General features: G+C 47.3%; 1 protein-coding gene across 1 annotated transcript; it reads left to right on the top strand.

The window, feature by feature from the left end:
- The first annotated feature begins 5,601 nt into the window (after nt 1-5,601).
- CHST2 (carbohydrate sulfotransferase 2) lies at nt 5,602-8,792 on the top strand. Its single transcript, XM_085633580.1, has one exon. The coding sequence runs from the start codon at nt 7,081-7,083 to the stop codon at nt 8,365-8,367; it is 1,287 nt and encodes a 428-aa protein (XP_085489706.1). The 5' UTR covers nt 5,602-7,080; the 3' UTR covers nt 8,368-8,792.
- Nucleotides 8,793-13,810: the final 5,018 nt, after the last annotated feature.

Below are 13,810 nucleotides of genomic sequence, written 5' to 3'. Positions count from 1 at the left end.
TGCTATATGACACCAAAAAATCATGCAGGCTAACTAAGTGTTCATTTGTAAAGGATTTTTCAAAAGAATTATAAAAATTAACAATAAGCCAAACACCTGCATCCCTAGTTGAAATTTGGACAGCCAGACAATATGGTGTACCGGTCTCCACTTTAGTGTGAGTGCCCTCAATTTTTAAAGAAATCAGGGTCAATAACCCGCCCTTAGCCCGCCCCATAGGAGAGGGAATTGCTGGGGACCAATAAGCTGTATAGCCGTCCAGATGAAACATGTTTTTGGTGTCCCAAGTTTCCTGCAGCCCGATAATATCACACTCCCTTAGGGAGTCCTTCCACCTAACATCATCTGACTTGTTATTTAATCCTGCAATATTCCCACTGAGTATCCTTGTCCCCACATGATTTTTCCTTGTCTGGGTGCTTGTTACTGAAAGCTTGTTGTTAATAGGTAACCCATTAGCCAAATTTACCTTTGTAGATATAGTGGAGCCCAGTCAATCTATTTCCCCAAGATTGCTCAGTGTCTCAAATCGGTTAAATGTAGGGACAATGAACTCATTTGGGCCCTGGATTAAAGTGCTGCCATTCAACTGTTTCCTGTGTCTTTCTATTGGAGCAGTATTTCGATAAAAGAACCCTAGAGGTAAGATATTAATGCCTACACCCCTTGGATTCCTTGTCCCTGCTCTCTCAAGAATGAGATTAACAAAATGTGGTGAGGCAAAATTTAGTACCACGCAATCCCCATTGCTCTGTTTCTCTGAATCACCAATCCACGGTATTCTCCGTGTCATTTTAAAATCTCTAAACAAACAACTGCCAAGTCCAGTAAGATTGTCTAGGTGATGAAGGGCTTTATTTCTGAGGGACGTCCAGTGTTCCTCCGTGCCTTGTGACAAAGGAGGCACGTTTGATAGGATAACTGTATAGGGGGTGGCCTCGGTGGGTAGATTAAACTGATTCAGTCTATGTGATCGATGGTTAGTAAGATAGTCCCGACCTCGCACAGGCTCCATGCTTGACTCGGGCCCACTACTCAGGTTAGAACAAGTTGCTTCCCCAGAACGTCTCTCTGCACGAGGGGCTAGAGTCTTGGTAGTTTGCCTTCTAAAGAACCCCTCAGATGAAATATTTTGTGCCATGACTGCTTCCCTGGGCCGGTCAGTGGGTCCTTCTATCCCTCCCCCCCTTGGGACGCGTTGGTACAGAGATAATTGATTCTCCATTTTACTCAATCTGCAATCTATATCCCCTAGTTTAGATAGAATTGGATTAAGCATGGATAGTAATTTTTCTTCTATTTTAAAAATAATGCGATCCTCCATTTCCAGCTCAATCTGTTTGGGGGAACGCTGTGGGGTTGCATTTAAAGGCCCTTGTTTATTTGGGGTGACAGCCTCTATTACGCGGCCCTTCATTCCCTGAGAGCCTTTAGTTTTGACACCTTGCTAGCCTGATGGGAAGTGGTGTGGATGTTACCTGCCTTCCTTTTCTTGGCTGTAACACTAGTGGGACCAACAGCCCCTCCTTTCCCTAAGGTCGCTAGTTTTTGTTGACGGGTAAGGATATTGGAAGGGGTAGGTTGGTTAACAATAGAATTCTCAGTCTCAATGAGTGAAGCGTCTAAAGCTGATACCGGTGATATGGGGGCTAGTTGATGTATCTGGGCCTTGTGGGTGATCGACACCGCCCTAGTTTCTGCTAGATCTACCGGTAATACAAGATCAGGCTGAGATATACCCACAGGGAGTCGGTTAAGATCTAGGGACAACCGTTTTTGCGTCTTCTCAATCTCCTGGAGTAGATCTGATTCGGCCCTGATAAAAAAGGCGTCAAGAGTCCCCACAATACCTAAGCTCCCACCCCCACACCCTTTCATATTGCTCTTACTCATTGTTGACAGAATGCCCTGAACAAATACAACACAAAGTAGTCGTGGCAACAAACCCCAACTAGATGCCACACAATGTTCGAGTTCACTGACCAGAGTTCCTTTGGGCGCAGTCCAGCAGGTGAAAGAGGGGCGGCCCAGCCCAGCCTCTCCCGGTCGCTGACGGGAGAGGACGGGCCCGCCCTTGGCCCGGGCTTGGCCCGCGCGCGTCCCGCGCGACGTGAGTGCGCAGCTGATTTTAAGCACCTCCCGTCGCGGCTGGATGTGGTGGCGGCCCGCGACCAAGGGGCTGCTGGGGGATGTAGTTATGCCTGTCGTCAACGTGACAGGCAGCAGCAAAGAGCCCGGGCGGCAGTCCCCCTGTAAGTCAACACCTCCGTCCCACAGGGGCAATAGCAGGATCCTCAGTAAAGCAGCAAATAGGCAGAGCCTCCCGCGCGACGTGAGTGCTCAGCTGATTTTAAGCACCTCCCGTCGCGGCTGGATGTGGTGGCGGCCCGCGACCAAGGGGCTGCTGGGGGATGTAGTTATGCCTGTCGTCAACGCGACGGGCAGCAGCAAAGAGCCCGGGCGACAGTCCCCCTGTAAGTCAACACCTCCGTCCCACAGTGGCAATAGCAGGATCCTCAGTAAAGCAGCAAATAGGCAATTTTTCAGATAGGATGCCTCACGGAAATAATCCTTGCGCCATTTTCAATTACGCCGTATGCGCAGGAATTGCCCGTATGGTAGGCCGTCACGTAGGCCGTGAGGATGGTAGCTAGAATAGAGGAGCAAGGTATTCTGTTCTGTGGGTTTTCGGTACAGAGTCGTACCAATGGTACCATCTTCTGCGTGTAATGTGAGATCGAGGAATGGAAGGTCATTTTTTCTGATGTCAGAAGTGAATGTATGATGTGGTTGGTTATTATTGAGCCAGATGACAAAAGACGAAAGGTCTTCTAGTTGCCCTTGCCATAGGAGGAGGATGTCGTCTATATATCGGCGCCATAGTATAATCTAATTCAAGAATGGGTTTTGGGTTGACAAGAGAAGTGTGGACTCTAAATGGTGGACATACAGGACCGCAAATTTCGGGGCAAAACAAGCTCCCATGGAGACTCCTTTAGTCTGGAGGTAGTACGTTTCTTTGTATAGGAAGTAGTTGTTGGTCAATGCAATGTTAAGAAGTTGAATTATAAACTCGGTGGGGATATGCATAGGTCGCAATCATGTGTTCAATAGATGTTCAATCACCCCCAGAGCCTCTATCTGGGGGATATTGGTATACAACGATTCGATATCGAGGCCGACCATGAGGTCGGTATCGATGTTACATGGGAGGTCCTCAATGATGTTGATCAGATGGGTGCTGTCTTTGACAAAGGTATCGGTGAGTGGAACAAATTCTTTCAGGATGGCGTCAATGTTTTTACCCAAAGGTTCCAAGATGGAACCACAGCAAGAGACTATAGGCCGACCCGGTGGTATGGATGGGTTTTTATGTATTTTGGGTAAGGTATAGATAATCGGTGTTCTGGGGTGAGGGTTGTTAAGGAAAGCATGTACTTTTGTACTGATGATGCCGTCGTGAAGGGCCTGGGAGGTGACTGTGGATATTTTTTATTGTATAGAGGTAAGTGGGTCTGAAGTCAATTTGCGGTAGTGAGTAGTATTATTGAGTTGGCGAAGAATCTCGCTGTCATATTTGTCAAGATCCATGTTGCTACTCAAATTGTTTATTGCAATTTTTCAGTAAGTGGCAGATTGTAGGATACATATTCGAATTGGTGTTGGAGTTCTTTTACTTCATGTAGGACAAGTTTCTCAAAGGTTAAAATTTCTGGCGGCATCATTGAGGTAGGTGGCAGAAAGGTGGAGGCCGATCTAAATTGTCTTTCAAAAGGTAGATTAGTATTGGGTTTATCGGAAAAGAATTGTTTCAGATGGATACGTCTGAAAAACAGGAGTAAGTCCTCCTGAAGCTTGAAAAAATTACTGGGTGCAGTGGGGACAAAGGATAGGCCCTTACTGAGTATGGAGATTTCGTCGGAGGATAGGAGATGAGTGGAGAGATTGAAAATGGGTATAGTCTGGGATACAATTGGTAAGACCAGTTGTGAAGTCACTTGGTTACTGAGAGGATTGGTTAGCACTATGTGGGTGGCAATGGATGGAGTGAGGCAGGTGGGTGGAATCATGTTCTCATCGTAAGGGTTGGAAGAGATGGACATATCAGTGGGTAAGAGTGTCATGGTGTCAGGCAATGTTAAACTACTCCTTGTTGGGGCCCCCATTGGTAAAATTTGTGGTGGGTCTGTCTCTCTCCTGCGAATTGGCTTTGGTAGTTATGTCTCCTACTACATCACAGCGCCATCCGTAGTACCCTTGTACAGCGGCGCTTCCACTATGGGTAGCCTCATACAACTGGCATGCCCTGTCCCGGCAGTTGCAGGATGCCAGGGCCCACAGCAGTGTTGGACGTATGGCCCCTGCCCGCACCTCTCAGCTACCCGGTCACCAACAGCTGAAGTCAGTCCCCGCTAATGCAGAGTTAGAATTAAATTTCTGGCATTGAGAGTAGCAGATGCTGCAGGATTTAAGAAGTTTTGGAGGTTGCTGGTGGGTGCTCGGTGAGGAGAGGCTACTCGGCTATCTTGCTTGGCCACCATGAATCAGGCCTTATGTGTTGAATGTAGGAACTATCAAGGTTTGCCATTCTTCTCATCAACATGTTTCAACCAGGACTTGGTTAGCTCTTTGCAGGGTTGCTGTTTCCTTCGGGACCTACTCTTAACCCTATTAGTTGTAGTCTATCCCTGATCTACACTTAATTTTGAATGAAAAAGTGGCCTATCTCATTTATCATAAGCATAAAGAAACATGTAGGATGCATGTAGAGGTACTCAGGTTTTTTAAGCACCTCAAACTAGTACCTGTAAAGAAGTTTACTGAAACAAATAAGACAAATACAACATGCGCCGAGACACTCCTTGGAGTATACGTGCTATATAAATGCCATTCATTTATTCGTTTATGAATATGCAACACATAAGATTTGTTTCAAAGTATTGCATTTACACACAGCAGACATTTTGCTCCCCATGGCTGGTAGACACTGTGTCATATTTATAACTGAAAAATACAGCCATTTTTCAAGTGGGACAAATTTAATGTGCAGAAAAAAATTCTATATTATGAACATTTTTGCAGAACATTTTCTGAACTTTAAATTTCTCCTATCTAAAAAAAATGGCTGTTTGTTAGTGTTACAAATTTAACAGTGCCACATATGGTGAAAGGCATGTCCTGTGTCAAAAGTTCATACGACACAGGCTCCTATTCACCCATATACATATATCCCCAAAAACCACACTCTCACTGAAACACATGACAGCTTTGTCAAAGTGCCCTGAGTCAAAGTAGTTTGTTCAAACATAGTATTTGGCTCTATGGACATTAGGCTTAAAGACATTGAAGCTGGGCATGGGGGTGTCTGGTAACACTACATGAGTGGCTTGGCCTCCAGTAGTTCATAATGATTTTTAACTGATGAGAAGTAGCTCTCACTACAGAAAAGGTTGGAGACCCCTGTCCTAAAGTAACATATTTGCTTTCATTTCTGTCGCCCATTTTCTTCGTTATTTGGGCTGAACTTGTTTCCGGCTCTTTTTTCCTGGACTAGTTTTATTTAATTTTGTTTTGACAGACGTTTGTGCGTGTTGTGCTCGCCAAACACGGTGGTCGTTTCCTGCGATGGGAACCGCTCTCTCCAGTGCACTGGGCGGCAGACGGAAGGCAGTCGCGGAGCGCCTTGCCTCGGCGCTCTCAGAGTCGCGCGACTAGAAGTGCAAGCGTGCGTTTCACCGGGGAAGCGGCTGAATGGTGAGGCGCGGTATCTGCACCCACGAAGGTATGGATGCAGAGAGAAACCGGACTGTGCATCGGTGCCGGCCGCTTTGCTGGGAGAAACTAGGAGCAAAACGTTCAGTCCATTGCTGCAGCAGGGAGCTGCACTGAGGACTCTTTGAGAGAAGATATCAGTTCTGAATGGAGTCCAGCAAGCTACAATTGGAAAGAACACTCGGCCAGGCGCCTAAAGAACATCTGAGCCCAGGCAGTGGGCGCTATACAGCTTCGAAAAGCGCCCAGGCGCCTTTGCATAAACACAGCTTTGCAACACGAATAGACCTTCTACTTGGATTGTCTGTCATCTCACGGGCCCTTTGGCTCGAAACGTCTTGCATCCATCAGTGGGGAGCAGTGCCCAGTGACCTCTAAATAACGGCACCCAGCTCTGCACAGCAGGGGGCAGCAGTCGGTGGACCTTAATTCAAACACAACTAGCACAGGGGCAGATTGGGGGGCCTTCGATATCAGACATCTAGCACTGCCTTGCAGAGGGGCTTATTACTCGGCAGCTCTCAGTAAAGGGACGCCGCTCTGCCCTACAGGGAGAAGCGGCAAAAGCTGCGCCCTTTAGTGAGAAAGAGAGGAGAGGCAGGCTCGAAATCTCAGAGGCAGCCGATTGGACAGCAGTGGCTGTTGGGGGGGAGGCCACGATCAAATGCACCAAAGGAGGAGGTATTTTGGAGGGCAGAGGAGTTCAGCCCTGCTCCAGGCTGGATTGGTATGGTGAGAAGAAAACCTGCTGGTGGGAGGGAATCCGCCAGTGAAAGAGCGTTTGCGCTGCAGTAGTGGACTTTTGAATGTCGACATTCCGCCCAGTACACCAAAAGATGCTTTTGGGGGCACCGCTCATGTCGGGGGCATGCACAGCCTGAAGCACGTGATCCTTCGAGGCTTGGATTGTCACAGCGACGAGCAGCTTGTTTATAGCTCTGTTTATGAGGACGCCATCTGGCCCGAAGAAAAAAATGATATAACCCTCTTAACGATGCTGCTTTGGGCAGGAAGGGACTTGTGAGAGGCTAAAGCAGCCAGGTGCGCGGTTAAAGACCGTCCATAAAGCAAGACCTGCCTCAGAAAGTGACCTAGTATCGAACCAGCGCATGCTGCAATGGCACACAAAACGGGGAACACGGGAAAAGTTGAAGCAACTTAGGAGGCTACTGAAAAGAAGGACATGCAATGGAGTGCACAACGCTTTTTGAGTGGAGCAGGTAGCCCGTTGGAATATTCCCTTTGTTGTGTTGACCATGCTGCTGAGGGTGGTATGACTGAGACCTATGCCCCCTGCTACTCCTGAGGATGAAACTCTTTAGGCGGAAGGCGCTGCTGCTGTGCCTGGGTTATGTACTGCTGCTAATTCTTACCATGGTGAATCTGGTGGACTACAGGTGGCACCGGGAGCCACAGCAGTGCAGCCAACCTGTGACTGGACCTCGGCAGCAGACCAGGCCCTTCCAGACCCGCTACCTCTATCGACCTTCGCCTCCACCTCGCCAGAAGCGCCAGCTTCTCTACGTCTTCACAACCTGGAGGTCCGGTTCGTCCTTCTTTGGAGAGCTCTTCAACCAGAACCCAGATGTCTTCTTCTTGTATGAGCCGGTGTGGCACATCTGGCAGAAGCTGTACCCGGGGGATGCTGTGTCCCTGCAGGGGGCGGCAAGGGACCTGCTGAGTGCCCTCTATCGCTGTGACATGTCGGCCCTGCAACTGTACAGCACGGGGACTGGAGGCAGCAGGAACCTCACCACTATGGGCATCTTTGGGGCCGCCACCAACAAGGTCATCTGCTCACAGCCACTGTGTGTGGCCTACCACAAGGACCGTGTGGGGCTGGTGGACGACAAGGTGTGTAAGAAGTGTCCGCCCCAGAGCCTGAGTATGCTGGAGGAGGAGTGCCGTAAATACAACACCTTGGTTATCAAGGGTGTCCGCATCTTCGACATCAACGTGCTAGCCCCGCTCATGGAGGATCCCTCCCTGGACCTTAAGGTTATCCACCTGGTGCGGGACCCAAGGGCTGTGGCCAGCTCCAGGATCAAGTCCCGTCATGGGCTTATACGTGAGAGCTTGCAGGTGGTCCGGAGCCGGGACCCCCGCATCCGCCGCATGCCCTTCGTTGACCCCAACCACAAGCTGAACAAGAAAGAGGGCTCGGATTACCATGCAATTGGGGCCATGGAGGTAATCTGTGGCAGCATGGGCAAGACCTTGCGGACTGCCCTCACCCCACCTCCATGGCTCAAGGGCAAGTACATGGTGGTCCGGTATGAGGACTTGGTGGTGGACCCCATCAAAACACTGCGGCAGGTCTACGGCTTTGTCAACCTGGTGGTGAGTCGGGAGTTGGAAAGCTTTTCTCTGAACATGACCAGTGGGTCGGGATACTCCTCCAAACCCTTTGTGGTGTCCGCCCGCAATGCCACCCAGGCTATGAACGCCTGGAGGACACTTCTCACCTTCGCACAAATTAGGCAGGTGGAGGAATACTGCCAGGTACCCATGGACCTGCTCGGTTACTCCAGAGTGAGCAGTCCTGGCGAGGTGAAGGACCTCAGCAAACCGCTGCTCCAGAAGTCCAAGCTGTGAACCCCCTACTCTCAAGCCTCAGTGATATCTGTGAATTGGGGGGTGGGGGAGGACTTCACCTGGGGTTGGCGCTTTGATCTCTGATAACTTCACCTGCCCCACATTAGGAAAGTCGATTATTTTTTTTGCAGGCTTACAATATCTTTTTCTCCAAAGTATCTTTTGGAATGTTTTATTTTATGTTGTGAGCCTTCTGAATGTTGTCTAAGTCAAAAACAGGACAACATTTTTGGGAATTAAGGAATCTGGTGGCTTACCCAAATGTTTACTTGGTAAACCAACCGCGTGTTTACAGACCCTGGGCGCACAAAATTGAGTTGTACAAAGTAAGCGCACTCTGCTTAAGGTCACTCGTGGCCGCAAAAGGGGGCGCGTTGGACTCCTTGGTGAGACAAATGCAATTAATAAAAGAAAATCACAAGTTATGTATCAAGCTTTCCTCTGTTCATTGTGGTGTCGCCCACACACGTCATTGCTCCCTCTTTCTTGATAGGACTACTTTTAAGAGGATATTTTAATAAGCCCTGGTCGCAAACGCACCATTGTTGTCGATAGGAATGCCGTAGTGATTATGGTTACCGATTTATTCACACTGTAAGTGGTACATGATTGGCGTAGGAACATACAAACTCCGTTACACCCAACCTGTGTCGAAGTATGGCACAGTGTAATAAAAGAATAGTATTTGCCCGCCGTTTTCAGTCATAAGTCATTTGCAACCGCTTTTGCCTGCTTTGACCGGAACGTGTAACGATGATATTTACAGCTAGGTAACCAGGCAGGAAGAACTGCGCGCCAAAGCAAAAGGTACGTGAAACTGCTCTTCTCGGCATACTCTAATACACCATGCTGCCGTCGCTATGCTGTGCGTAAGGGCGTCTAGCAATGAGACAATTGTGAAATTAAAACCTCTGTGTGGTAAATGTTCGTTTTCAACGATTCTGCAGAGTACCTGGTCCATCTCCAGGACTCGTTTAAACGGGTCCCTCCATTTAACGCTTCACATCCCTGTTTAACTCACCCGCGGTTCTTTTCAGTTTTCTGGGAGTGGGAGGTCCGTAATGGCTGTTTGATGGAGGCAGAGGGCAAAGGTTAGGGGTGTGTCCTCCCAAGTTCATGCAGTGCCCCGGGTTGGTTCTGGCAGGTCAGTGTGTGGGCTGTGTATTTTTTGGTCATTTGCTGGTCTGTTTTTAGCTCTGCGGTGTTTGTTGGGTTCCCTGATATTAAAATACACGTTGCCTGCAGCAAGCTTAAACCCGTGCAGTCTTCAGTGCCTTGTAAAACACATATACAACCTTTTACAAGTTCAAAACTGGCCTAATTTGTAAACATGGGCCCCTTCTTCTTTATCCTTCTGATTCACTAATGAAGGGCCACTTTTATTTTGGTGCTGGGACTATTTTCTGTCCCAGTCAGACCCTGCTCGCCCTTACAAAAATGAAGTTTGTGGCACATGTTGAGGTTTTTCAAAACCAGTTCTAACACCCTACCCCTTTCTCATTCACAAACGATTTTTTTTTACTGCTCCTGTAACTCAGGACATTGGGTAAAGCTGTGCACACTTACCATAAAAGCGCTTCTGTGTTTTCCTCCGGGGTATTAGGCACTATATACATGCAATGACAATTAATACAATACTCCATTTTTTTTCTACAAGAAAATATGTAGGCCACTTTTTGTATGTGTAACATTCTGGTATGTGCAAAAGTGGATCAGCGACATTTAAGGAGATTGTCCTGGTCACTTTGAAGAATAAAAATGAAACAAAACTGTTCAGTGATACAGGATCTGACATGATGATCTACTGGTTTGAAAGCGATGAGCCCGGGGCAGTTGACGTCACTCAATTAAAAACAATGAAAGCAGAAGGGTTTGAAACAAAACGTACTCATAATGTATGAGGTGTGGGTTTTTGCTTTCAGTGAAAACCACTTTAAAACTTTTGGACTTTGACCAGTAAATCAGTAAGATTTAGGTGTTTCTAACTCTGGAACTTTTTTCATAACAAAATCTACTCCTCCCCCCCCCCCCCCTCCCCCCACCAATGCCTTTGTGTAAAAGCTTCTAGTGTAATTTTGAGTGACATTATCTCCTCTTGTTTCAGGTGAAAACAACCACTGTAGTTTAAAAAAATACTTACGGTTGAAAATAAGCATTTGGTTATACCAGTGTCTGTTCGTATTAATCCGAAGAGTGGGATTGTGCAATGCTGTGATAAGGCAGCTCAGTGGCCAAAGCGCCTGACCAGACTCTTGGAGGCCAGAACTTCATATCCTGAGAGCACCTCGCATCCTTCACCGTGTACAAAGTCTATTGAAAAAATGACACTTGAACATGACAGGTAGATGAAGTAATTTACCCAGGATCACACACTTTAGTGTGGTGGAGAAACCGGATTACAAAACTGGTCTCTTGTTTGGATTGATTAACGTTGAATTCTAGGGTACCTAAAAAAAAAATTCCCCCTAAGTACATGATGTACTCCGAGGCTATTCAGAAGAAGTTGCACCTAAGTCAATCAGCCATAACTTTCACAGAAAATAACGTTGTGAACCAGGCTCAATATGTCACTTTAAGTACCAGATCATGGCATTACAAAATATGGGTATTTTTAAAAGTATGCAACATGTTGAAAAGCGTAAACCTGGATATGCTGAAATTAAAGGGGAAAGTTAACTTCAGGATGCAAAAAATGTCCATTTACATACAACCACAGAGCATTAGTAGTCCAGCTACGGCAAACTAAGTTGGTTAATAAATAGCTATTATAGCTGCCATCCCCCCTCACGCGAAACAGAAAACAAATCAGAAAACAAGCACTGGCAATACCAATAGGCCTGCCTTATGAATGCATGTCAAGCCTGAAAAATCCCCGTGTGTTATCTGCCCTCCTCTCATCTGTGCTGCTGCCTGAGAAACACAATAAATTAGTAATGGAAGACACTTTAGTAGCATTGTGGTGGCATGTGTGTGCCACTAAAAGTTAAAGCTCAGGCAGCTACATAAATAAATACAATCATCTCAGCTGTGTGAAGGGCAGGCCCTTTTTGTGGAAGCACACAGCTTCTGCCCAATCAAAACGGGTACTCCTGACTCCCATCTCCTGGTGATACTCGCATAAATGTCTGGTGACAGTTGCGCTGTCAAGCCAGACCAGAAAAATGTGCTGAACAGTGTTTTTTTCCTTCATTTTTCTCGTTTCTCTACTTCTGTCATCATATTGTCTCCCTTAGGTATTTTATTATTTTTTCTTATCTATGAACACTCAACCCCTTAGGACACAGCTGGTCCAGGTGTTCACATTTTGATTAGCCTAACGTTTAAATCTTGTGTGGCCTCATCTGAATATTTCATAGTTGGCCTTTGCCGCCACCAGGCATTTTGTGAGGGCTCACCTGTTATCACTCAGTGACCGAAGCAGTGACCTCTCCAAAATTACAATGACCTGCTATTCTGAGAACTCCTGTCTTCAAACAGCACATCTACCTATACCGTCTCGGCGATCACAGGGAAAACTATTTATGTCAAACTTTATCACACTTTATACCATCAAACACATTTTTGCACATGCTCTTTTTAATGGGGGCAACAAGGGATTAATGCTGATTAAATAGCAAAAAAAGAAAATATATCTAACTCTGCCAGAAATCTATGGTTTGTGTACTAGGCTAACGTGAAGTCTGGACGCTGTTTCACAGAATTCTGTTCTCTGCGCACTTTTTCATGTAGAGCTTTACTCCTCCAAAGGATAAGCCACATCCCTTTAACCCTTTGACTGCCGGGGCGTCTTTGAATACGTATGCTACATCCTTGCAGTGTTTGGAGAGATCTCGAATAGGCACTGGAGGGGCGCTTATGTCGAGGATGTCTCTTTAAATGACACAAAGGCACACAGGCGAGCTTTATAAAATGTATGCGTGTCTCGACAAGGCTGTCGGGGAATTAATGCGCGTAAATGCCACACTCCGATTGAAGAAACACCTGCAAGAAAGACCCTAAGAAATTGGTCTGTTTATTGGGATGCTGAGATCTGGACAGCCAACCGGCTTCCTTAGAATGCAGTCATACCTGCTAGTATGCGACCACTCTGTCATCGCTCTCAGAACCCTTTTATCATTCGGATTGCTGGAGAAGGCGCCACTGAACAGAACACACATTGAGGAGTGCGGCGGCTCTGGCAATTTCATTTGTTCGTAATATCCCCTCCCAGGAAGCCCAGTACCTACCATTATAGGCTCGGTTTACATTCAATAACGCGACATGAGAACCTGTTCAATGTTTGAAGTCCTCACTTGAAACTCCTAGAATGCTTCAATCCACTGCTTCTTGAGAATAGGTGATAGACCTCTGACGTCGCAGGTATGACGTGTCACTTCGGGGTACGAGCACTCTTCTTGTGTTACTTCACTAGAGTGTAACCTACAATATTGTGTGGTAGAGTTTTGGCCTAACTGGTGGACAGAACCGTGGCACCATCTGCCGGAGGATGTGATGGCGGTACGATTATCTGCCTCCTGAAAATGACCTGGGGGAGGGGAGGGGGGGGGGGGGTTCGTGGTCGTTTCTCCCTCTCCTTCTTTGAAAGTTAGGTAGGCCTGCGGCCTTCCACCAATCACCGATTTCCTCCCACGAACCGTGCCCTCCAGCAGCTGTTCCCTGCAGGAGACACCTTTCATCTAGCCGGAAGTGGGGGCGGGGGAGGGCATTGTTCCTTTAATGCGAGCACATCAGCTGCCGCCCCCTTGAGCTGCCACATCGCCTTGGCTGGCAGCCAGTGTAGTAACTATATACAGCGCCCAAGCAAACCATTTCTGTGTGGCCTCTCAGTGTCTTTGACCCTCCAGGCAGCACTGACTTTATCCATGAGGGAGTTAAGGGAGGGGGCAGCGTCACTTACGAAACTTTTGTTGTCTAAGGATGGGGCGGCACAGCATTTATTTACGTTCTGATCTTTGTATTCAGACGTCAGAGAGGTGCGTGTGTCTCTTTAATGGAATGCTAAGACTAGTGGTCGAAGTGGGCGGGATCGGAGGGGCACAACGTGCCCACACCTTTTACATTTAAGGAAAATAGTTCCCCTACTTTCTGTTAAAAGATAACCGTCCCAGGAGGTTAATACCACGAGCTGAATTGCTTCTCCTGTGCTGTGAAACCAAAGGCGAGCAGACCTCTAAACAAGCCTTCTTGCCAGGGTGCCTGCTTACCTGAACGAAAAAAATGTGCACAATGGGTCAATCTGCAAATGTAAAGGGGGCTTGGAAGCTGGCATTGGCTTTGATTAGTGGAATCACTTGACACATCCTGATGACCCAAATGTATTCTTTGTGAGTGTTGTTGGAAAGCAGTTACCAGCTAAGCTGGGAATAGGGTGACCAACTGGCATTAGTGCAAATTCAGGACGGTGAGTGTAAAAATTCAGGACAAAGGGTCAAAATTCAGGACA

The sequence above is a fragment of the Triturus cristatus genome, chromosome 11 (assembly GCF_964204655.1).
Source record: "Triturus cristatus chromosome 11, aTriCri1.1, whole genome shotgun sequence".
NCBI lineage: Eukaryota > Metazoa > Chordata > Amphibia > Caudata > Salamandridae > Triturus > Triturus cristatus.
This window is presented reverse-complemented; position numbering and strand designations above follow the sequence as displayed.